Source organism: Polypterus senegalus, chromosome 18 (assembly GCF_016835505.1).
Source record: "Polypterus senegalus isolate Bchr_013 chromosome 18, ASM1683550v1, whole genome shotgun sequence".
NCBI lineage: Eukaryota > Metazoa > Chordata > Cladistia > Polypteriformes > Polypteridae > Polypterus > Polypterus senegalus.
In genome coordinates this window covers 42,237,726-42,264,690 of record NC_053171.1, presented here as the reverse complement: position 1 = coordinate 42,264,690, position 26,965 = coordinate 42,237,726, and the positions used below count along the sequence as shown (strand labels likewise).

Here is a 26,965-nt window from a genome sequence, read left to right as displayed (position 1 = left end):
TCAACAACAGTTGTATTCTATGAAAGGATTGCTCTGTTGGTCATATTCCACAGTGTCAATTGCCTTTATTTAAAATGGTAGGATTAGATTTAATATCAAAAATCAACAGGTGATGCTAAATGCATTCATTGCAGACAATGCCTCTTTTCTCTTTTTGAAACTTAAGGTGTTTTTTATTAAGGTAGTCAGGGATGTGTGCTAACATAGGCCCATACCAACGACCATTTAAATTCTATAACCTAGCGTGGCAACCAAGAGCAGATGTTCTTTTCTTAAATAAGGCTACTGCTTCATATAAAAGAAAAATTAATTTGTGTTTTATTTGTAGGCAACCCACAAGTATGCACTGATTTTACTGTCTTTAAATTGTTGCTTGTGATTTTTTCTAAGAGTATACAGGTGCTGGTCATAAAATTAGAATATCATGACAAAGTTGATTTATTTCAGTAATTCCATTCAAAAAGTGAAACTTGTATATTAGATTCATTCATTACACACAGACTGATGTATTTCAAATGTTTATTTCTTTTAATTTTGATGATTATAACTGACAACTAATGAAAGTCCCAAATTCAGTATCTCGGAAAATTAGAATATTGTGAAAAGGTTCAATATTGAAGACACCTGGTGCCACACTCTAATCAGCTAATTAACTCAAAACACCTGCAAAAGCCTTTAAATGGTCTCTCAGTCTAGTTCTGTAGGCTACACAATCATGGGGAAGACTGCTGACTTGACAGTTGTCCAAAAGACGACCATTGACACCTTGCACAAGGAGGGCAAGACACAAAAGGTCATTGCTAAAGAGGCTGGCTGTTTACAGAGCTCTGTGTCCAAGCACATTAATAAAGAGGTGAAGGGAAGCACAAGATGTGGTAGAAAAAGTGTACAAGCAATAGAGATAACCGCTTGTACCCTGGAGAGGATTATGAAACAAAACCCATTCAAAACTGTGGGGGAGATTCACAAAGAGTGGACTGCAGCTGGAGTTGGAGCTTCAAGAACCACCACACACAGACGTATGCAAGACTTGGGTTTCAGCTGTCGCATTCCTTGTGTCAAGCCACTCTTGAACAAGAGACAGCGTCAGAAGCGTCTCGCCTGGGCTAAAGACAAAACTGCTGCTGAGTGGTCCAAAGTTATGTTCTCTGATGAAAGTAAATTTTGCATTTCCTTTGGAGTCTGGAGGAAGAGAGGAGAAGCACAGAATCCATGTTGCTTGAGGTCCAGTGTAAAGTTTCCACTGTCAGTGATGGTTTGGGGTGCCATGTCATCTGCTGGTGTTGGTCCATTGTGTTTTCTGAGGTCCAAGGTCAACGCAGCCATCTACCAGGAAGTTTTAGAGCACTTCATGCTTCCTGCTGCTGACAAACTTTATGGAGATGCAGATTTCATTTTCCAACAGGACCTGGCACCTGCACACAGTGCCAAAGCTACCAGTACCTGGTTTAAGGACCATGGTATCCCTGTTCTTGATTGGCCAGCAAACTCACCTGACCTTAACCCCTTAGAAAATCTATGGGCTATTGTGAAGAGGAAGATGCAATACGCCAGACCCAACAATTCAGAAGAGCTGAAGGCCACAACATGGGCTCTCATAACACCTGAGCAGTGCCACAGACTGATCGACTCCATGCCACGCCACATTGCTGCAGTAATCCAGGCCAAAGGAGCCCCAACTAAATATTGAGTGCTGTACATGCTCATACTTAATACCTTTCAGTTGGCCAACATTTCTAAAAATCCTTTTTTGCATTGGTCTTAATTGATATTCTAATTTTCCGAGATACTGAATTTGGGACTTTCATTAGTTGTCAGTTATAATCATAAAAATTAAAAGAAACAAACATTTGAAATACATCAGTCTGTGTGTAATGAATGAATCTAATATACAAGTTTCACATTTTGAATGGAATTACTGAAATAAATCAACTTTGTCATGATATTCTAATTTTATGACCAGCACCTGTATATATTAAATAGTGTTTGATTTCATTGTTTAATGTGGAAGCAACTAAAATAAAAGGATAAGTACTTCAATTAAGCTGCAATTTTACCATACAGGATTCAATTGTTTCCATTCTCCCTGTGGCAAACCTGAAAATAACATGTACAAATTATTTTTAAAATTTAGATCACATTCTGTCACTGTCAAAGTGGAATTTGCACGTTATGTCCTTGTCTGTGTGAGTCTCCCTCATACTCAAGTCCCAAAGACATGCAGGATAGGCAGACTGCTGATTCCAAACTGGCTTTGTATAAATGTGAGTGTGTACATGAAAAAGCCCTACCATGCACTTCCATTTTGTTCATAGTTGGTTCCTGCCTGGGTTGAGAATATTATTTCATCTATGTTATTGATTTACCGTATATACTCGAGTATAAGCCGACCCGAGTATAAGCCGAGGTACCTAACTTTACCTACAAAAACTGGAAAAACGTATTGACTCGAGTACAAGCTTAGGGTGGGAAATGCAGCAGCTACTGGTAAGTTTCAATAATCAAAATAAATACCAATAAAATTACCATATATTGAGTCAGCAGCTCATTAATTGAGCACACAGCCGGGAATGAGTCTCCCAGAGGCTGCACAGCACCACACAGAGCCCGCAGCAGTTCTTCTACCGCCCGCAGACCAAACCAGGTACTGTACCGTACACTCCAGCTTTCTGTCGGGTTGGCGGGGGCAGCGAGACCTCACTCGAATATAAGCTGAGGGTGACGTTTTTCTGCACATTTTGGGTGCTGAAAAACTTGGCTTATATTTGAGTATATACGGTAAGCACATTAGGGGACTGTTTTGGTCACAGACAACGTTAATTCCATCCTTTCTGTCCTTCTGGGATTTGCTCCTGTACTCTGTTATTCCCCAATATTCAAGTTAGGTTAATTGACAGCTTTAAACTGTAAATGAGAGTGGGAGTGCCTTGTGATAAACTAGGATGTCATCCAGGGCTTGATCCCACACTGCAGTCAATACTGCTGGAATATGAACCGACTGCCAGCAACCCTGAACTAGATAAGCAGGTTAGAAATACTGCCCTAGTGAAGAGAGATATTGGATATTTTTAAACTGTGTAGAAAAGTAAAAGACTTTGTTTTCTGTGACTGTAGAGACTGAGCTTCAGAACTAACTCATTAAGCAAAAACTTAAGTTCCAGAAAAATTAAATAAGCTACTTAGAATAAAAAACAGGAACAATAACCTCAAAGATTAATGACTAAGCAATTTTGCTATGTAAGTATACTGTACATGTATATGGCAATAAGTAGAGGTTACTTTTGTTTAAAAGTAATTTCCCACGTCAGATCATTATTTCAAGCTGATACATTAGGCAGCCAACTCCATTAGACTGCACTGTCCGTAATATCCTGTCAAGGCGTAATCATATTGACTTAACTTTCCATTTTTGAATTTCACCATTAGTAACCATTTTTGTGGCTGGATTGAGACAGCCATTTTCTAATTTGCAAAAAATTTTCAGAGAAATATGGAGGAACTGATTTATTACAAGTATGAGGAGTGGAGAAATTAAAATTAGGTGAACAAACGTACTTGATGAAGACCATTCCACAATGGTAAACTATGCTTATCAATGAAAACATTTTCTATAGACTGTATGAAAAACCAGGCAGCACCATGGCACGATGGTTAATGCTGCTGATCCACGGATCCAGCGTGCTGGGTTTGAATCCTGCAGCCAAGTGTTGTCTGTGTGGCATGTATATGTTCACTGTCTGCGTTGGTGGTTTTCCCTTTGGGTACTCCAGTTTTTCTACAGCAAACACCAAAGACAGGTTATTTTAACTGTTAAATATAAATTAGAAAGAGTGCAAGTGTGAATGTGCATAAGTGAACAATGTGACAGACTGTTTCCTACCTTGCACCTAGTGCTGTTGGGCCATCCTCTAGCATTACATGAGCCTGAGCTGGACTAGGCCATTTTGGGATTGTTATATCGTGCTGTTATGCTTAGCAACAATATGTGAGGTGTTTGGTGAAACAAGATGTCTATGTAGAAAAATAATATATTTCATTGAATTTTTAATATATCGCCATATAGTCATTTTGGGGAGTTGTTCCCCTTTTTCTACATTGGTGCACATAGTAAAATAACATTATTTACTTTATATCTGCATCATTCACTACAGGACACCAAAAACAAAGTTTCACCTGTCACTTAAATGTTTTTTGGAAGAGATGCTGTAAAATTATACTTTTTCTTTCAATTTTCTTCTAGCTTTTGAAAATCAAAAGAGAGAGACAAGAGTACATTGAAATGACATTTATTGAGCATCAAAGTTGTGAATGCAGGTATGTTACCTTTTGGTTGTATTTTATTTGGCACAACAGCCCATGTAGTAGAGAATTCCAAATATTAAAACACCACATAAATATACAGTATATAAAACTCTAATGACGTCTCTAATCCATCTTCAGGATAATATGAGATGTAGTCCTGACTAGGGGATCATTTTACTTCTAGCCCACAGTATCACAGCTACTTTGTGAAACCTTTATGTGTACTAAACTGTTGTTAATTTTGTGGTTTATGGAGAAGTGGTTACCTGCAGCATTAAAGCTGACAAAATGATTCAAACATCTGTTGTCATGATCGATCACTCATGAAACAGCAGCTCAAATACAGTACATTGTCAATTAAGAGGAATTTTGGAAAAATTATGTTATGTTTTAACATTTCATTATAAAAATGTCTGATTTTATTATTCTTGTTATTACTGTGTAAGTTAATTCAGATATAATATTTCTACTGTTAGTTATACAGGCAAATATTCACACACAAAAGTGCCCAAAATAAAATTTCCCCTTTCTGTGAAAGCAGCACAGGATTAACAGTACTTTTTTTTTACAGAGAATCTTGTGCAGCTCTTTTGGATACTGGAAGGAAATTATTTTTTCTTCTTGCAAAGTGTTCATGCTAGAGTTGATAGCTCTGTAAATCCTTGAAAACAGTGAACCACTGAACAATGTTAGAAATCCTTGACTTATTGCTTTTAAGTCCTTTTCAATTCCAAAGATAACCAGACATTTTCTGAAATCAATCATTTGTACAACAAGACCAACTTTACAAAATATTTAAATTTTATCAGCTGTATTATCACATTTATATGATATATATGCTAGAATCACTAGTGATTATTGTCAGCACAGCACACTGTACTCTCTGTAATAAAAGTTAACCTTAAATGAACTGCAAACTTTTAACATTAATAGAAAGGTTTCTGCTATTTCTGGATTTCCAAAAGAAACTGGTACTATATATGGAAGCTACATCAGAGACAAACCGTTAGTCGATGCATTGCTTCACTTTGATTATCTGTTAGGAGACTACTGCCTAGCCATACCTTCAGAGACAGTCACCTTCTCAGTATGTTCTTCCATTTGTAGCTTCTCAACCATGTAGAAGCCACTCTGGTGAGAGAATGAAGATCAAGGTGGTATTCAGTCAACCTTTTCAGAAAGAAAGCCCCATGCCCTTACTGGAGTGGATATTGTGATTAGCTAATAGAAAAAGATAATGATAAAGTAAAAGGATGTTTATTGTCCTACTCCATACTCCAAAAAGCAGGAAGATGATAATAAATGCCAGACAAACAAGGGTATGAACAAAAGCTTCCTAAAAGCCCAAGGGAAAGGCACAATGCAAAAACAGGCCTATAGTCATACATTGAAAATTCAAAACAAACACATCAGTAGACAGAACATAACAAATGAATGACGCAATCAATCAATAATCCACAACATAGAAAAAAGGGTTGAAAAAAAATTGAAGTATCAAAACACTACAAATGCTAAAAGTGTGGCTTTTGCAGTGCAAAATGTTGTGCAAAGTTAGAACAACATCGCTATCTAAGTTACACATTTTTATTTCCCTTGCCCTGCCCATCATGTGACTGCTACGTAAATATTATTCCACATGGACAGGATTAGAAATGAGTACATCAGAGGGTCAGCTCAAGTTGGACGGTTGGAAGACAAAGTCAGAGAGGTGAGATTGTGTTGGTTTGGACATGTGCAGAGGAGAGATGCTGGGTATATTGGGAGAAGGATGCTAAGGATAGAGCTGCCAGGGAAGAGGAAAAGAGGAAGGCCTAAGAGGAGGTTTATGGATGTGGTGAGAGAGGACATGCAGGTGATGGGTGTAACAGAACAAGATGCAGAGGAGAGAAAGATATGGAAGAAGATGATCTGCTGTGGTAACCCCTAATGGGAGCAGCTGAAAGAAGAAGACAAAGAAAAGAGACATATGGCAGGGGCCAAAGGCAAATAGTAAACAAAAGGAACAACCAGACAGTTCTTAACATTGTCAAAGTGACTATCCCTTACTGGACATGTTCTTCATCAGCAACAGCAAGATAATGATAAACAAAATCATAGCAAAGTGGCCAAATTTCACATTTTAATCAGTTATAGGTGTAAGGTGTAATACAAAGGACTTGGCAAAAACAAGATGGACTTCTTGGTGCCTAGCTCACTGAAAAAACTGGATATCATATTCCTATTTAACTCCTGCAACAAAACTTTCATTTTAGTCAGAGAAGAAACTAAATCTGCAACTGAAGAAAGTTGCACAGGCATGCTAAAAGGTCTCTGGAGTGCATTTCATGAGTCAGGTGGTGTTCTGCAGTACAGGACTGAAAAATGTGTGAAATTTATCATTATAGGCTGCTTATTCCTCAATGATGTCCACAATGGAATACATACCTGTTACAGAAATAAGGCCAGATGGACTCTGATTGCTATAAGCCTAATGCAAAATCAGCGAATGCATCTGGGCACATTACCAGTGATGCACTTATACCAAATAAATATGATTTGAATTAGAAACACATCATTATCAATTGTATACCCCCTTCAAACTTCACTACCGTTATGATAACTTTCAAATAAGTTAATTACTCACAATATTGTGATGTTTATGTAAAGACAACTTTGTGTAATGATTCATCTGCACATACTGTTTCACTACTTTAGTACTTACAGCTGTGATACTCACGTATGTGCTTGTTTGGTATACGTAACGTTTTAACTGTCAACATTTTACAATAATAACACAAAGTGTAATCTATTTAATCTTCCAATAGTCCATCTCTTTACTAAACTCACTTACTCTAATCTAAGGCTTGCAAGAAACTGAAGTCTACTTTTGCAGCCCCACATGTGGCACTATTCCATAGCACAATAAACTCATGCACATGTTTCACATAAAATCAAATACCATGTCGATAATGCATAATAACCGATAACCAGTTAGAGCTAAGGATATAGGTGGCAATCCAGGCACTGAAGGAATACAGTGAATTTTTTAGATTAGTATAACAATAGGAGGTTATGATAATAAATGATAATAGATGACTTTATTCATTGAATTCAGTAACTAATGTTGAATGATAAGTAACTCATCTTTTAGTTCTCTCTGTATGCACAACAGAAACCTTTTCTTTTTTAGTTATTATTTATTATGTTGGCACTATACAGAGAATCTATCATATCGGGGGTGATACACTATTGTCATTTGGTGGGACACAAATTTTTCACAGACAATACATAGTGTACAAATTTGCAGTAACCATTCATGAACTCTACTGCACACAGCAGAAGGGGCTATTACCAAATTTTGGTATTTTACCTATCTTCATAGATCTGAGTTTGCACTCACCATGCTACAGGATCAATAAGTAGCTTGCTAATTTCCTTTTTATTTTACTGCTCTTTTTTAAAATGTTTTTATTTTTACATTACTAACATCCTCACAGTTTCATCAAATCTGAATAATGATGTGCATCAAGTCCTCTGTTTCACTTGTTTGATTAACCACACTTCTTACAGGAAAGTTTTTTCTAAACATATTTTCACTACACTGGTGTTAGTATCTCACTTCATCAGCTATTCTCAAACACTGTCTGGAACAGGATCTGGCATGCAATCAGGTTTTAACAGTTAGCTGGACATGACCTTCTTTGAAACACAAAAGTGGAAAAGAAGGCAATGAACCTCTTCAGTCCTCTTTCTGTCATGACACAGATAAAATAATTCAGTGACAAGTGAGAAAATTTTATTTAAAGCAATATGTCTGGCTCATGTTTTGGAATCTTCTGGCAATCTAAAGGCAGTAATTATGGATTTACACAGAAACGTGTGTATAACGCACACACACACACACACACACACATATATATATATATATATATATATATATATATATATATATATATATATATATATATATATATATATATATATATATTGTGGCAGTAGGGGGCGCTAGTGCTCCCTTGAACCCTCAGGTACAACTCCAGACACCAGGTAAAAGTTCAAGACTCTTTATTGTATACTATCAATGTGCACAAAGCACCCTCCACACTACTCATTCAATAAATCAATTCAACACAACACTATAATCACTCCTCCTCGCCCAGACACTTGCTCCTCTACCTCCCAGCTCAGCTCAGTGTCTGGACTGAGGCACCGTCCTTTTATAGCCCCTGACCCGGAGGTGTTCCTGTCCACAGTTCCTTATTCCTTCCGGGTCAGGGCAAACAGTCCTTTTCTTCAACCCGGGAGCACGTCATTCCTTCCTGTCACATAACCGTGACGTACTCCCGGGTTATAGGGCACACAAGAGCCCATGAGCCCCCCCTACAGCGACTCCCAGTGGCCCCCAAGGTATCCAGCAGGGCTGTGTAAAAACATTACATAGTCCATAAGGCCCTGCTGGAACTCGGGGCACGATCCTGCTGTCGGGAGAGCTCCTCCTGGCGGCCTGGGGGTGAGGGCCGAGCACGCCGTCAATCCGTCAATCCTCCATATATATATATATATATATATATATATATATATATATATATATTTATACAGTACAGGCCAAAAGTTTGGACACACCTCCTCATTCAATGTGTTTTCTTTATTTTCATGACCATTTACATTCGAGATTCTCACTAAAGGCATCAAAACTATGAATGAACACATGTGGAGTTATGTACTTAACAAAAAAAGGTGAAATAACTGAAAACATGTTTTATATTCTAGTTTCTTCAAAATAGCCACCCTTTGCTCTGATTACTGCTTTGCACACTCTTGGCATTCTCTCGATGAGCTTCGACAGGTCACCAGACCAACCACATGCGTTACCTGCTAGGTAATCACCCATACAATCAGGTCGGGACTCAGACTATGAATGCTATGAATAAATATATATATATATATATATATATATATATATATATATATATATATATATATATATATATATATATATATATATATATATATATATAACGGATAAAATTCTTTTCGTGTTTGAAACGGAAATTATGTATGACCATGCGAAACGGAAATTACATATGACCACAGAACATATTATAATACAGGAACTAATCACTTTGTTTGTGGATGCCATTTTTATATCGTCTTTATGAATTGTTATTATTTGAGTGAAAGTTACTTTACCGATTTTGAAAAGAAGTAAACACAAACACGCCGATCATCCCATAGAAGTGCGCCCCACGTTGTCCTCTCCCAGCCCTCCTCTCTGGACTCCAGCGCTGAGCCGTTCACCACCAGGCACGTTCTGACAGAGAAGTTTTATTTATTCATCCACGTGACTGTTGCGGAAACTGCCACATTACAACTTTTTTTAATTGGCAGTACTTGATAGTATAAGAGATGAGGAAAACAGCTTTGCGTCTTTCTACTTTTTAATTGCGCTGAGCTGTAAACAATGTGAAGATGACACCCCCTTCAGCAGCGAGGGGTCGTGAGAACAAAGTGGATGCTCGGAGGTGCGGAATGTTGGGCTGCTCTGCTGGGTCGAGAGCTTCGCAGTTTCGGGCGCCATCCTCTCTTCTCGTACTGTTTGTGACACTACGAGATCCCCGTCAGCTCCTGGGAGAGTGGAAGTCATTGCGAATGAGTGTGATCGGCGCCATTGAAGCAAAACTCTCTTTGTAAATTGCGCTTCACGACTACTTACTGTCCCATAAGGTGAGTTCAGGTCACTGAAACCCCGCAACATTCAAGGTTGCTATTGTGATAAATTCTTTTAAGAAAATGAAGGGTTTACATCTAAGAAGATGTACCAACCTCTTCATGTTAAGTTTTAGACTTGGGAATTGTTTGGACCTTCTGCCCGTTAAGCACAGAAGGGCAGCGTCCACATTTCTCAGAATAATTTTTCTCTTAAATCACAGGCACGTAGTGCAAGGTTGTCAGGCAGAAATTTGCAGGATCGCATAGAAAATGTGTTTTCTATACCACAGCGGTCGTGTAGCGCCTTTCACAAGGGATCCCCTACCGAGAGATGATCCAAATACATTTAAGCTGCTGTTAGTGCTACTTACCTGTTGTGTTATAGCGCCTTTAAAATGTACTTTACCTGAAAGCAGTCCAGTACTGCTCAATGTATCTTTACTTCTTACATGCTAATGTTTTACTGTTTTAATAATTTATATACTACATTTTACTTTTTTCCCTTGCACTCGGTGAGCGAAGCCACTGGGTAATCAGCTAGTATATATATATATAAAGTTGTGGAAATGTCAAAACCATGCCGGGACAAATTGAAAGAGTCTGCACCCTATGAAATTACTCCAGTTAATGCCAAAACAAGAGACAGCCGCTAAGAGCTCTTGGGAGTATCTATCGTATTTATCTAGCACTCGCATACCACTTTCTACCACATGCCCTAGGTCTTCTCCCACTAGACTGTCCTTGCTAAACTTTATAGCAAGATAACATCCTCTATCATCACATCTAGAGGTGTAGTAAGTCTACCCCCAACTCCTCCTGGATTGCTGAGTTTATTAGCCAGTCCCTGAGAAAAATAATGCTGCACATAAATCTCCATTTGGTGAATAGAATAGAAGACATTGTCTCCACTGCAAGGGATTTATAACTCCAACGGAGAGATAAAAGTTAATATAAAAGTATAACATATTGTATTAATTTGTTTGTTTTTTGGTTTTGTTTTTCTATAGACAAAAGAAAGACACAATTAAACTGGAAAGGTAAATATGGCTTTTACAAAATTATAATCTGGACCATACAACTATGAAATGTCATATTTATTTGTAGGAATTTGTGAATGTGCCCACTTTAGAACAAATAGTATAGGCTTATAGGGTCATTATTGTTATGTGTACATTTTAATTCTTACTTGCAATGTGCTAATTAATGTGTAACATGTTGCCACTCTCCATCTGCAAGATTAGTGAGTATAACAGCCATACCTCATAACATTTTCAATATTAAAAAAGACAGCTTTAAGCAAGGCGGCACGGTGGCGCAGTGGTAGCGCTGCTGCCTCGCAGTTAGGAGATTCGGGTTCGCTTCCCGGGTCCTCCCTGCGTGGAGTTTGCATGTTCTCCCCGTGTCTGCGTGGGTTTCCTCCGGTTTCCTCCCACAATCCAAAGACATGCAGGTTAGGTGGATTGGCGATTCTAAATTGGCCCTAGTGTGTGCTTGGTGTGTGGGTGTGTTTGTGTGTGTCCTGCGGTGGGTTGGCACCCTGCCCAGGATTGGTTCCTGCCTTGTGCCCTGTGTTGGCTGGGATTGGCTCCGGCAGACCCCCGTGACCCTGTATTTGGATTCAGCGGGTTAGAAGATGGATGGCTTTAAGCAAGAAGACCCAAGAGGCAAAAATTTAGTTTGTAAACAATCCTCAAGCACAGGACGCAAACACTATGCCACTGTGGTTCTTGTATACATATTTTTATATTGTGAGTAAAATAATGTACTGATGAGAGGAGAGAATTAGGGAAGCAAAATTAGTAGTAAACAATCCTGCCAATCATAACCTAACGGTACTTGCAGTATGTGTTTGTGTGTGACTTGGCCACTTTGTGCAATAAAGTATTTTATCATGTCTTCACTTCTTCCACGTGCTTAGAGATGAAGAAAAGCTGTATGTACGCTGGTCATTATTTCCACTTTCTGTTTGTTTAATTTGGAATAGTCTGACATATTGGGGGATTACCTGTGGTCTTGATTACTTTGAGAATGAGAACTTTATATACATTTCTTTCCATTTCTTCATCTAAATTTAACTTTCAAAAGTCAAGGTCATCTGAAGAAGCCATATTGTTAGAAAAACCATTTTTTTTATTTCCCTTTAACTTTTAGCATTTTTTTTCCTGTAGAAGTTCATTTTATCATAGCATACCATTTTCAACCCCATTTAATCCAGTCCAGGGTGGTGGGGAGCTGGAACCCATCTTGGCAGCATCAGGCTACCAAGATAAGAAACGACACCTGACAGGGCAATAGTCCAGTGCAGCAGTTAACGTATGACCAGGGTTATGTATTGACCTATATATTGAGTTTACAATGCGTAATACAGTATGGTAAGTTACTAAACAGAAATGACTGCCTTGACAGACGCGTGTAACTGAAATACGATTGATTGACAGACAGATTTAAATTGCCCACTACAAAATAGATTTTTTTTTTTCATAGAAGAAAACAGAGAGGAAAAGGAAGAAGAAGAAAAGAAAAGGCAAAATCAAAAGAATGTGATGTGTAAGTACTTTATTGATTCCTGCTCTTAATTTGAAAAAGCAGAAATAATGCAAACTGTGTCTTGTACTGAACTTCCCAATTTCACTGAAAAAGCAACTTTTCAAGTAGCACAGTAAATGTTATGTGCTACATAACCATCAAATAAGTATTACTCTAAAAATGTTTCTTTTTAAATTGCAGATGTCTGCCTCCACGCAGGTAACTGAAAAAACACAAGACTGCAGCATTTCAGTTTTCTACAATATTTATTCTGCTCTCAGAAAGATGAAATTGGCAACTTGCTAACTAAGCACTTTTGAAGGATGCCGTGTATTCTTGAAGAAACCGTTCACAGTCACAGTGGATGGACTATCTTCTGTGCTATTTAATCAGCCCTTCAGAGTGACATTTGGAGAAAGCTTCACAAGTGGACCAAGTTCATCATCATACAAATAAATAAAACTAATTTCAAAAGCCCACAATCAATATATTATATGTATGTATATATACTTATATGAGAAACTGAGATTTTTTAAAACAAATATTTATTATAAGATTAGAGATATTAGATTCCTGTAAAGTAATCCATGATGTAAGAGATATGTGTCTAGAAACTAGCTAAGGAATATACCAAAATTATTATGGATGGAGACCTCTTGAAGAAACACATGAATTCCGATGGGTCTAAAGAAAGAAGCCATGAGTGTTCTCTCTTGTCTGAAGTAAACAGGCAGAACTGCATTCAGCAAGGCACAAACATTAAGTATTGTATTCATGTCAAGTTGACACGGTAAAATCAAGTAACTCTGGTGTAACCGTCCCTTGCTTATTAATTGTGAATGGCCGGATAACCATATTTACATCATAATTTTGCCATTTGTGTTACTTTATAATTCATTCAGAATTCTGCTGATGTTATTGCAAAATGACTACTAGCATTTAAGGACATTTGTACAGTACATAATATATTCTGCTGTTAATTTTTATTCTTCCAATATTCAGGTGATACCCTCCTTCTCAATTTGTGTAGCCGCAAGAAGACCTGAAGCCACTCTTGATGGTTTTCATCCCTTGTTGGTGATCATGCCTTGTTAGAAAATAAGAACTTTTCAGAAATAGACTTTCATGGTTTTCTTCTCATCAGGAAATATGGTGAGAGCTGTGGTTGTCTTTGGTGTACCCAGTGAAGCTTTAAGTGACACTTTCAATGGCTTCTACAGCTTTCATGTCAGCATGTGATATGGGGCTTCTATGTTTCATAGAAATAAAGTGTTGTTTCATGGTTTTTGATGTACACTCCTGTAGCAGCAGGAGACCATATTTTTTGTTCTTCATACAAAAAAAAATCAGTTAATACTGCAGCTGTCACCATTCTCATCATGACATCTCTCGTCTCATTGATTTGATATGATACTGTGTTACCTTTGGCTTACATCTTTTAGCTGAGGTTACCTGCATTAAAATGAATTACCTTGTCTAATTTGTGATGTTAGCATGTGCAGTTTCCCCATACTGTATGTAAACCACTATGTATATTTGGTTTTAAAAACAAAGAATAATGTTTTTTTTTTATCTTCTGCCCTCTGCTTGAGGTGGCAACACACAAAACATGCACAGCTACTAAAATGGACACGCTTATGTCTGTGGGAATGTTTTCCTTCGGTGATATTGTGATATCAAACTCAAACATGGAAAAGCACCTTTCACTCTAGAAGCCATGTTTAAAAAGGGCCTGCTCTGAAATTTTTACTTAAGGTCTTATTATTATAAGATTGCTTTTTTCAATTCTTTGAAATGTTCACCTGTTTTGTTTTAGCATTGGTGTAATAAATTCAATAAAAACCTCAGTAAACTGATGTTTTGACAGTAGAAAGACACAAATGTCTTTGATATAAAGGTCATTTGTCAAAGACTTCTTTTCTACAAAATCTATTCACTTTTCATATAAGTTGTGCCAAGCAAGTATATCTTAGCTTCATGTGTGAATTGGAACCAGTTTGTGCTTTGGAAAAAAAATGTACTTTTGGTAACTCCATGTAGGATCCCTATCTATTCATTTGTGGGCAGCTTTTTAAAGGAAATAAAGCAACTAAAGTATACTGGAAAGAGCAATCTTTGTTTAAGAAACAGAATGTAGTGTCTCATGTTATTTTAATTTAATATATGAGCAATTCAGAAGTCTAAGGTAACTGTAGCCAGTGTGGTGATTCATTTCTTAAAAGTTCATTGTCTTTGTCAGATTATTTATATAACATGGCGCTTACTGTATCACAAGAGAATTTTCATGTCTTCTCATAGTATGAAATCATTTTATTTGTACAGACTAGAAATTCAGCCAGAACACTATGGAAACAAAGTGCTATTTTGAACAGTACCATGCATCTTCGACGGTGGCAGGATCATGACTTCTATACAGACAGCATCTCCTGCAGCACCTAGATGCAGGAGGTTATGAAGGTTTTCCATTCAAGTAAATGGAACTATACTCTTAGTTGTGTTCAATATTAATTTGGAAATTTCCGAGTACATGCTGACTTAGTAGAGTTGAAAAAAATAGCAGACATAAAAAACTGGACAGCAACAATGTCAAGGTTATCAGCCACCAAAGATGGCCAGGGGCCATCGTAAAGTCAGAGACATCAATACACACAAATTAATAAATTATTTAGCTTTTAAGGCCAATTTTGGAAATTATATTTCAAGAGGTGGTATTTACAATGCATATATCCCTTTGCATTATTATGAATAAACTATGTGATGTATAAAGTTGACTGCAAGATGTTTTAAGCCCTGCGTATTTCTTTTGCAAGTGAGAATAGAAGTTCTACAACTTCTCAATTGGCTTATATTAATGTAAGATTTTAATTGGTTTAAGTGATTTCAATTAAACAGATTCCTGAAAAGGAAATTAGAGTCCAGGCCCTTGATGTATACTTAGACAATTTTAAAAATATAGCTAACAGGTCTTTTCCAGCTGAACAGCAAATGACACCACCAAGGTCACTAGTGACAACTAAAATAATTTGAATTAAGTAAATAAGTAGATAGTTCATTTCAACAATAATGTTTGTAGGAATTGTGAGGGTCATATTAGTAGAACATCAATACAAACCTACCACATAAGGACAACAGAAACCATTATTTCCTAGCAGCCAACAAATAGCTGCTCTAACCCAAACACACTGAGAAATACTCCTCACTTACCACACAAGACTCTTAAGAGGAATATGTTAAGTTAAGGCATCTGAGATTTTGTAGATACCCACTTTGATGAAATCTGATACCCATTTTCATGAAGCTGTTTACCTGATGAAAAGAGGGGGACTGCTGATCTCAATGTCTGTAAATATCATGCAAAAGAAAGTGAATCCACCGTGTATATAGTCAACAATGATTCTAGAGGCTGTACACATCACTCTCTGTTTCTTGTCTTTGGCAAATGTCTCAAAATGAACATCCTCTACTAAGTTTTTGTTTTGACCAAAACAGATGTTTTAACCTCTCATGTTAAAAGGCAAAGCCCTCACTGACTGACTCATTCACTCACTCACTCACTCATCACTGACTGATCACTAATTCTCCAACTTCCCGTGTAGGTAGAAGGCTGAAATTTGGCAGGTTTATTCCTTACAGCTTACTTACAAAAGTTAAGCATGTTTTATTTCAAAATTCTACGTGTAACGGTCATAACAGTTGACAACGTCCACCATGTTGAACTTTCTTATTTATGGCCCCATCTTCACGAAACTTGGTAGGTGGCTTCCCTGCACTAACGAAAACCGATGTACGTACTTATTTCGCTGGTATGACGCCACTGTCGGCAGCCATATTGAATTTTCCAAACGTCACTAATTCTCCAACTTACCGTGTAGGTAGAAGGCTGAAATTTCGCAGGCTCATTCCTTACAACTTACTTACAAAAGTTAAGCAAGTTTCATTTCGAAATTCTACGCATAACGGTCAACAACGTCCGCCATGTTGAACTTTCTTATTCATGGCCCCATCTTCACGAAATTTGGTAGGCAGCTTCCCTGCGCTAACTGAAACCAATGTACGTACTTATTTCGGTGGTATGACGCCACTGTCAGCCGCCATATTGAACTTTCCAACGTCACTAATTCTCCAAATTCCCATGTAGATAGAAGGCTTAAATTTGGTACTTATTTCGGTGGTATGATGCCACTGTCGGCCGCCATATTGAACTTTTCAACAGTCTTTGTTACTTATGGGCCCATCTTCAAGAAATTTGGTACGCGGGTTCCCAACGCTAACTGAATCCTACTTACATACATATATACGCCCATAGCCTGCAGCTCGGTCACCATGTGAGGCGGCATTGGGTCCCCCATCCCAACGCCTCCCACGTTGTTGGCTGCCTGCCTATATAAGGCCGTCTGTCGCTCCAGTCTCTACATTCCCTTCCTTGCTTCGCCACGGGATTCACGTCTCCCTGCTGATAACTACAGCCTTTTTATTTAATCCACGGCTTCTCTGCTGTTTTATTGTTCATTTATTACGATTATAGTTATTGTGTAGGTATTTTAGACTTACTTTACATTGTTCAGGTACCCATTTCCTTTATCATTCCAACCGTACCCGCATTAACATGTCTATTGAGGTGATCACCATCGATCAAAGAACTGTTACTTACCGAGTGGTTTCCATGCCCGGAGATGGCACCTATCTTTTCCATTCTCTTTGTTACATATTGCACGGCCATATCAGGCTCACTCTTGATATCTGGAGAAACATTGTGTCTTATGTATTGAATGACTGGAACAGGTTCAAGGTGTGGACTGATGAAGGTACAGGAGATAATTATACTACACAGGAGCACTAGAAGAGTGAAATGCTTAAGCCCTTCACCTATGGTTCTGCATGTGAGTTGATGGCTGCCGCTGAATTGTTCGGTTGACACTTTAAAGTGTACCGAAATGGCCAAATATTTTACACCTTTTGACAACCGCCAATGCCTCTTAAACATCTTAGATTCACAGGTGACAATTTCAGTAGTGGACACTTTGATGTTTAAACTCTCAAAAGCTGGATGTGAAGTTATCGATGAAACCGGTTGTATGCTTACAACGCTTGACAGATGCCGAATGTCACTTTAACACAAGTCCTGCAAATGCTGTCGTAATTGAAACAAACCATGAAACTCAAACCGATTATGAGAGCAGCAATCCAAGCTGTGAGATTTGAAACAAGATTACTGTTCACATGGCCAACTGTACGTTGCATGCTCAAGAGTAAGCTCAGCACAGCTTGGTCATATTACAACCGGAGGGCCGAACTCACAATGTGGTATACAAAGAGATCCTTAACAAATAATTATTGGTATATTTTCCCTCAGTTTAAAAAGGTTTAATTTTCTTCTTAATAAAACTTTTAAGGCAGTACTTCGCCGCTGTGAAGCGCGGGTATTTTGCTATACATATATATAGATATAATGTGTGTGTGTGTATATATATATATATATATATATATATATATATATATATATATACATATAGATATATATACTGTATATATAATGTGTGTGTATGTATGTTTGTATGTGTGTATATATATATATATATATATATATATATATATATATATATATATATATATATATATATATGACAGCAACACTCATAATAGTGACAAAACAATTACATTGACAATCATGTTACGTTATTTTCAAAATGTTTCCTTTAATTTTTCATTACTTCTTTAACACACTACTTCTCCGCAGCGAAGCACGGGTATTTTGCTAGTATATATATATACTGTATATTGCTGAGAGTAATTTAAATAGCTCTAGTAATTTAGTATTGCAAGTATTTCATCATTGTGCTTTATTTCTACGAAACCAGTTCCTTCTGCCAAAATACAGACCTCTGGCTGATGAACAACAGATCAAATCTAGTAATCCAAATCATTTTCTTCTACAAGCAGGTCAAAAAGATAAAGACCTTCATAGAACTTTAGGAGATCAAAGGTTTAATTCTATTCACTTCAAGACAAATTCATTTTAATCAGAAGAAAATAAGCAGAGATATTAGGCCTCCGGATGTCTTCACAGCTGTTTCTGCTTCCTGTTGGACATTGCTCAAAAAAATAGCTTTTCCCTTTTTTTTTCTAAGAAATAAATATGCATTTCACATTGTGAATAAAACTGTTTCAAGTAGTTCAAGCATTTTGTTATGACATTTGTTCATTTCAGTTCTCACAGTACTGAAGTAGGAATTTACCAGTTGAGGACAGTATATGTTTGATGGTAAAAAAAGGTGTTTTTCTATGATGCCTCACTGCACCTACGTCATTCAGCCAGGAATAAATTGGCAAATTAGTGTGTGCTACAGTTTTTATCCTATTTACCATCTTATGAGTACATGGTGTCAAGTGTTGTCTCCATTTTTTTACTGCTGTGATAAACCCTGGGCGTCAGTGAGCCCCAAACCCCAACAAAATCACAAAAACGCAGTCCTTGATCAAAATAAACAAAGGTTTTATTTAAAGTACCTCCAAAAGTATCATAAAAACTGGTCTTTCTCTCTCCACACTACATTCTGTCACCACCACACTGTCCTCCTCCAGTCGAGTGTTGCCTCTCTACCACCCAGCTCCGACTCACCTGAGTAAGTGAGTGCGGTCCCTTTTATTACAGACCTGGGAGTACTTCCAGTGCCAGGGCAATTGCCCGATGGAAGTACTTCCGGGCCACACAGAAGTCCATTATTTGAGCAGGGAGCTGGTATCCCTGGTACGCCCTCTTGTGGCACCCCGTGACCCCAGCAGGGCTGCCCTGCCAGACTACATTTCCCGGCATGCCCTGCTGGCTTCCCACTGGGCGGGGATATCCAGGACTGCTGCCATCTAGCGTGTTGGGGGAATAACAGTTCCCTAGTGATCTCTCTACTTTTATAGGGGCTGTCCGTCCATCTCTTCCGTCCGGATCTACTTCCTTTTCTGGCCAGGATATCCGTCCAGCCCATGTGGCATCTACACTGCTTATTGTGTTAATAAATAGCCCCCACTTTGTTAAGCTTCATCAGATTTTCTGTGAAAACTAAATTTAATGCCCACACTTGCTTCTGTTATATGCATTATCATGATTTTACACTGCGATTTTAATATACATTGTGTACCCTAATTGTTCCTTTGCCAATGAGTTCTTGTCTCATAACTTAGTTCTGATTTGTTCTCCCTGTCCTCATGACATCAAATTCATTGTTTGATAATAAATTCAGAATATAGCCTCTGTTTTGTTTTTGTAAAGCCCAGTACAAAACTATGTATTCTTTTATCTACTGATCCATTCCCTTTATCCCCGTCCTTACATGCCTCTTCTCATTTTGACTTTTTTGATTACTCCTCTCTGATTCTCATTTTAATTAAACCTGCTCTAATAAATTTCATTGTTTTGCCCCTTTCAGCAGTGATGTGCGCAAATCTTTTGGTGAGTAGTGGCCAAAAAGGGGAAAAGGAAATTGTTACGGGATAGCATTGTTACAAATTAGTGCCAACTCTTATGTCTGTGTTTTCAGTTTTATGATAAGTGTGGATATAATTCCAGGCATTATAATATTCACAACCTAGGAAAAAGATGTTTGTCCACGTTTGCTATTTATGCTAGGATTATCAGAAGAGACACTTCCCTTCACTCTCCTGCAAATATACTTTATTTTCCCAATATAACACACCACACCATAACACAACAAAAGAGAAAATATTCTTTTTTCCATTTAATTAAGTGAAATACTAACTTGTCCTTAACAGCAGGTGTTCACATCATATCATATCATAACATTTCTTTTCTTACATAAAATACTTATTAGGGTATATTCAGGAAGCCACTAAAACTTGATAATCTGATACCATACTGTATATAACCATTCATTTTGCTGTATTGACTTTGAGCAAGGAAAAGTAAACTAATTATGATCCAGAACCCTGAAGTACAATGTACAAGGATTTTACATACAGTATAACATTAAGCTATCTCATTGACAAAAACAAATCAAAAACAATACATTTTAAACACCCTGTTGTTTTCTAGGTGTTCTCAACTTTTGGGTTGTAGAAGAAACTCCTCCCAGGTTTTGAAAGATTACAATGACTTCATCTTTGTTCACAGTCATATATTTCTCTATGGACAGAATCAGAAGATCAGAGAGCTCCACCTGTCCACATGGATTTCTGAGTTTGGACTTACAAGAATTGAGTTTGGAAAATTAGCATCAGGTCTTCATACACACCCAGCATTGCTTGGATACTCTTCTTTGGCCAGATGTATGCTGAATGAATAACTTAACTATGCTCAAATGATACTCCCAAAATCGGCCCTTATTATTCTCTGTCAGAATGAGCAAACACACATGCAGACAAAGAAATGCACTTTAGGAGATGCCAGCAATGCTTTGTTTGACTTCAATGCACGTAAGTTTTAGAGTTAGAAAATGTTGTTTGCTGTGAGGAAAGTTATTTTGTAAATTTCTAATAACAGAGCAAGCCAACTAGAAAAACTGTCATCGAAAGTGAAGTGATCATGTGTGACTTGTGCACAAGCATTATAGCTACCTTCCATGTTATAAAAACCAACACGATCAGCACACAAATATATTTTATACATTTGTTTGGAATAAGTAGCAATAAACAGTAAACACTAATCTAGCTAGCTTTGACAAGGCATGCTGCTAATCACTGTTTTGTCTCTTGATTCATACAAAGAAAGGAATCACGCACTTGTGCTTGAAAATGATCAATTAGGTAAAAATGAGAGAGAAAAGGCTACATAGGCCAATGAGGGTAAAGAGGCAGGGGCTTGATCCACCATTTTGGGCGGGTCCTGTCTACCACAGAGGTCCCTGCTGCTCACTCATCAGCATAATAAAACCTAGAACTAAGGGTGATGAAAACAACTGATAGTTATGTAGAATGCTGTCACATGCTGTCTTAACTGTCCCCTCTTCTAATTACAACGAATATATGCTTAAGTACAGGGATGCTTTGAATAAATCCTGGTTCCCTTACTATTTTCCCATCATAAACAATCAAACAGGCAATCCCAAGAATCCTTTCTCTATTCTTAAAAAACTTATTCTTGAAGAATCCTGTCTTGTAAACTTAAGGGGTTGTCGCTAATCAAATTCAAGTTACATTCAAATGTACTTAGCTGAACAAGCCATTTACAGACCTTTTCGATCTGTTTCCCACATGTTACATAACAACAAAACTGCTCTCTTGAAAGTTGTTAATGATCTCCTTTTATTTGCTGATGCCAGGGTACACAGATTATGAAACACAGAACGAGATGTTACTATCCTCGGGCAAGCATGTACAATAGGGTTCAGTTATGCTTGTCGGGGAATGATAGACTTGGAGAAGTTTGTAGAATATTGGGGCACATCATCAGTAGTGTTCCTCTGGCTCATGGGGTGTTTCGGCCTTTCACACAGCATTTTTCTTTTTTCTTCTTCTTGATCTTAGTGGTGCCTTTTGACACTGTTAGTCATAACATACTTTCATCTCCACACTTTTTCAATTGGCATTGCTGGCACAGTTCTACGCTTGATTAAATCTTATCTTTCTGATATGCAGATTTTTAATTGTAATTGGTAAACAAAATCCTCCTTCACCCCGTTACACAATGTGTTATCAAGGGACCTTTTGTTACTAATGAATATGCTCCACTTAGAACAAATTATATGACAACATGTCTCAGTTTTCATGGTTACACTGATGACACCGAGATTTATCATCCTGCTAAGTCCACCACTGATCTGCCACCTCAATTGATGCTGGAATGCAGTTCTGATTTAAAGATTTGACTAGCTATGGGTTTTCTTATATTCAAAACTAAACCCCAAAATTCAACAGCACTAACAATGATGGTGTTTTTTTGGACATCACTTAGGTATCCCTTTTGACTAATCACTTACCATTGTGTGTCAAATAAGCTACAACATGCTTATGATTACCTTTCTAAAATCTTCTATCTTTGCCCATTACTTAACAGGTGAGATGCTGAAGCACTTGTTCATTTTTCATCACTTCTCATTCTGGTTACTGTAACTCTCATGCATACCCAGCAAACAGAACACATTACTCCAGGTCTTTGCCATTTGCAATGGCTGCCTGTTTCTTCACAAATCAAATATAAACTTGCATTCATTAATTTAGTTTTGCATGGTCTACTTCCTTTATATTCTGCTGTTCAAGTTCTCTTTTTAAAAGTAAATTGAAAACTTTTTGGTTTAAACAATTATTTTTTAGTCTTAGATTTGTAACACATGTAGTGTTATTGCTGAATTGTTTGATTTATATCTTTTGCTCTGTTTTTATTCTGTTTTTCTAACATTAATTGATACTAGTTTCTTGAGCTTCTATATATTTTGTAAAGTATCCCAAAATTGAGAAAGGAGCTATATAAATAAAAAAGCATCATTATTATTATTATTATTATCCATCCATCCATTATCTAACCCGCTGAATCCGAATAGGGTCACGGGGGTCTGCTGGAGCCAATCCCAGCCAACACAGGGCACAAGGCAGGAACCAACCCTGGGCAGGGTGCCAACCCACCGCAGGACACACACAAACACACCCACACACCAAGCACACACTATGGCCAATTCAGAATCGCCAATCCACCTAACTTGCATGTCTTTGGATTGTGGGAGGAAACCGGAGTGCCCGGAGGAAACCCACGCAGACACGGGGAGAACATGCAAACTCCACGCAGGGAGGACCCGGGAAGCGAACCCAGGTCTCCTTACTGCGAGGCAGCAGCGCTACCACTGCGCCACCGTGCCGCCTATTATTATTATTATTATTATTATTATTATTATTATTATTATTATTATTATTATTATTATTATTATTATTATTATTATTATTATTATTTATTGTCAGAGGGGCATTTTATGGTATACTATAATAAATAAAGCTTTAATTACAATCAGTTGGCGAGAGGTGGATGGCTGCTCACTTTGTACTGAGAAGGCAATACAAAGTCAGAAAACTATGGTCTGGAGACTGTTGAGAAAGTCCCTTAAGATGTTGCTTTAATAATGTGAATATCTTAATGGCAATCAAAGGAAACATTTTACACACTAAAGCATGTATTTTAAGTAATCTGAAACAGAATTTATTTGAGTAGAAATCTCTTATTAGAAGTAGGTATAGGGTTGCCAGATTAGAAAATTAGAAATACGGGACACTCTTAAAATCTCTCTATATTACTATATATATAAATGTCTACATGTCCCCTACACATCCAGACCAATATATTATATAAAAGTAGAGGCATAAGTTAAACACATAAAGCAAGGATTTTAATGGGTTATGAGGAAAACAAAAGTAAAATCATTTGAAAATGATTTAATACAAGCTAAAAAAATCTGTAAAAGTGAAATCATGTGAAAATATTTATTTCATACTGACAGTAGTGAAATATTATTATTATTATTATTTAATACAGGCAGTTAGAATAAAAGTGGGCAAAAAAGAGAGCAAAACAGTAAGAGAGTCGCTCGTTTTCTCGTTACATTTGGGTTATTTTCATCAAGAGAATCTGAGAAAAGAAAATATAATTACTTATAAGTTACAACTAAGTACCGTAAGAAGGTAGTAAAAATATATTTTTATTACGAAAATTTGAAAATGAACTAAATACAGGACATTTGGGTGTCCCAGAAAGGTCAGTACGGGACAGGGGACAAAATAATCAAATATGGGACATGTCCCATATACAGTATAAGGGACATCTGGCAACCCTAAGTAGGTAATACTACATGATAGAATGTTATGAAATTTCCTATGACTCTTTACATTAATCCGAATCCTTACAAAGTTGACTATCAAATTTGTGCTCCTAATAAGTACTGCAATTGTACTATTCATTTTTTATGATTTCGGTTCTTAAAGTGCCTCTTTTAAGAGGAAAAAAAGAGTTATAATTTGCTCATTTTAATATGTATTGCTCATAAAATCACTTTGCAAAAATCCTAATCAGAAATTGTAAATTCTGGTGTAAAATATAACACATTTCAGTGGATCTTTCTAGTTGTAAGTACACTATGAAATGTATGATTTTTATTATTATATAACTCTGTTAATTTTTCGGCTTTTGATGCATCTTGGTCTTCACCCAAAAATGCAAGAGTTTAAAACTCTACAAAATGAAATATCAAAAGTAATATAATTAATCTTCCATTCTTACACCTCTCTTTTAGAAGTTCCCAAATTGTGAGTTTGCTTAAAATATACACCAGAGAGTGGTAACATGTTGCATGTTGATTAGCACATGCAAGTACGAATTTCACTGTACTCTGCACATGTCAGAATAATAATCCTATAAAGCTATATACCTATATAAAATGCTCTTACATAAAATGTACTTGAAATATATTTGTGTTTATCATAGCCCCAGAGTGTGGCAATGTGTTTTTTGCCCATGTGAGTAGAATTCCACTGTACTGTGTACACATGACAACTGCTACTACCAACATAATGCACTTCAAATGATAAAATGATTATGCTCATAGGTTATTACAGTATCTTTTTCTCAGAACTATTCTCATGTTTCTAACACACTTTGTGTCTTATGTTGAAGATAAATGTATCACAATGGCCAGAAATATAACCTACAGTAACCCCTGTAAAGAAAATATAAATAATTTTTGGAAAGAAGACACGTACTCTATTAAAGTAGTTTTTATATCTCCTCCCACAATCCATGCTGGTGTCCATATCCTGAAATTGCACTTGGACAGAAAATTCTGTGAAGAAAAATGCTTCATTTTTATTTGAGTGCTATCAATTTTTTTACATTTGTGATGCTTTTCCTTTACCTAATGAAGAGTTTGCACATGTTTTATTATCTCAGCTAAGACACATCATGTTCTCTTTTTCCTCACATGGTCTTAATTAAATTGAAATATTATAACTAAACAGCTAAGGCTGAGATTATTTTCTGTGCTTAGAACAGAATCTGACAAGCAACAACAGAACAAGTTGTGGTATTTTATTCAATATTTTGCACTTTTATATTTTTAAATACTGCCCTCTGGTGGACAATAATGGAAAATATTTCAAGAATAGAGTGGATTCAGAAAGTATTGACTCCTTCATTTTCTACACTCTTTATAGTGTTGAAAATTTAATATAAATGGTAAATCCGCCATTTTTGCCCATCATTCTACACTCAATAACCAATAATGACTAAGTGAAAACATGCTTTCAGAAAGGTCTGCAAATTAATTAAAAGTCAAAAAAGTATTAATCATTTAAGTAAAAGGGCAGATGTATCCATTTAAAATTAAATCTACAATACAATAAAGTATGCAGAAAGTGAAGGGGCCTGAATATTTTCTGAATCCACTGTATATACAGGAAACACATCCTTGGATTTTTTTTCACATTTTGTTTTGTGCTACAACATGTAAACATAATGGATTATTTGAGATATTTTATCTTCTGACCACAATCAAAAACTGAAACCAAAGTTCACTGCATCCCTTACAACTATATTTAAAAAATAAATAGAAAACTAACTTGTTTTATGAGAAGTCACTCCCATTATTATGATAAACTAGGGGGCTTCGGCCCTTTCTCACTTCGCTCGCCAACCCCTGGGGCCTGCGATAGCCACTTCACGTCTCTGACGCTCATGTATGTGGATTTCACTTTCACCAAACAACAAATGTTTTAATTCTTGCGGATGCGCCACTTCATTGGGAAGAAACACTGCTTTTCCCCGATGGCAACATGAATTAGATGATCTACAAGTCTCCGACTTAAAGTTTAAATCTGAACAATATACAGTATTCAATCTCCTTTTGCTGTTCCGTTATTTCACCGAGTAATAATTTCCATTTATTTACGCTAATATGATCTTTACTATCATTTTTTTGAGACTTTCGAATTTTCGGACTTTCATTATCTCTAACCTGCTCTGCATGTGTATCGCGTCAACGTTTTTGAATGCTTTACAACGTTCTACTTTGTTTTCTACTCTTTGTGTTTTATTTCCGGCCCCGTGTGTGGTTAAATCTCTTGGCACGAGAAAGTATCTCTCTGAAAAACTCACGTCTTGTCCCAGGATAAAAAGTCTCGTCTCGTCCCAGGATTTTTTATTATAATAGAAAGACTTAAACAGGCTCTAGTTTTACTAGATGTTAGCGCAGCAGATGCTTCCTTGCATGTGCACCTGAAAGAATTGTCTAAATGGAATGCAACATGGGTTATAAATAATAGTACACTGTTTTGGAAAGATGACTCGAACAACTCTACTAGATCCATACATAACTTTTATTTTATTTATCGCTCTGTGCATTTTTGTTGTTGAGCACTTTTTCCTATTCTTTTTTTTGTTTTGTTATTTATCTATACTAAATCCTGCATATTCACACTTTTTGATCTATGCCTTCCAAAAGCACTAGTATGTTGTGTTATGTACTAT

The 26,965-nt window shown here is 36.9% G+C and overlaps 1 protein-coding gene and 1 long non-coding RNA gene across 2 annotated transcripts in view; both read left to right on the top strand.

Moving 5' to 3' along the window:
* pgfb (placental growth factor b) overlaps positions 1 to 12,496 on the top strand; it is a gene marked incomplete at its 3' end in the record, with an annotated part of 78,553 nt that extends 66,057 nt beyond the window's left edge. The window contains exons 4-6 of the mRNA XM_039741179.1: positions 4,241 to 4,314; positions 10,998 to 11,027; positions 12,475 to 12,496. Of these exons, the coding sequence (XP_039597113.1) occupies positions 4,241 to 4,314; positions 10,998 to 11,027; positions 12,475 to 12,496 (126 nt within the window). The remainder of the gene's footprint in view (positions 1 to 4,240; positions 4,315 to 10,997; positions 11,028 to 12,474) is intronic.
* A 1-nt stretch (position 12,497) lies between these two features.
* LOC120518684 lies at positions 12,498 to 13,996 on the top strand. The gene is made up of 2 exons (XR_005631271.1): positions 12,498 to 12,537; positions 12,718 to 13,996. It is a non-coding gene; the product is annotated as an uncharacterized LOC120518684 (long non-coding RNA).
* The last annotated feature ends 12,969 nt before the right edge of the window (positions 13,997 to 26,965 follow it).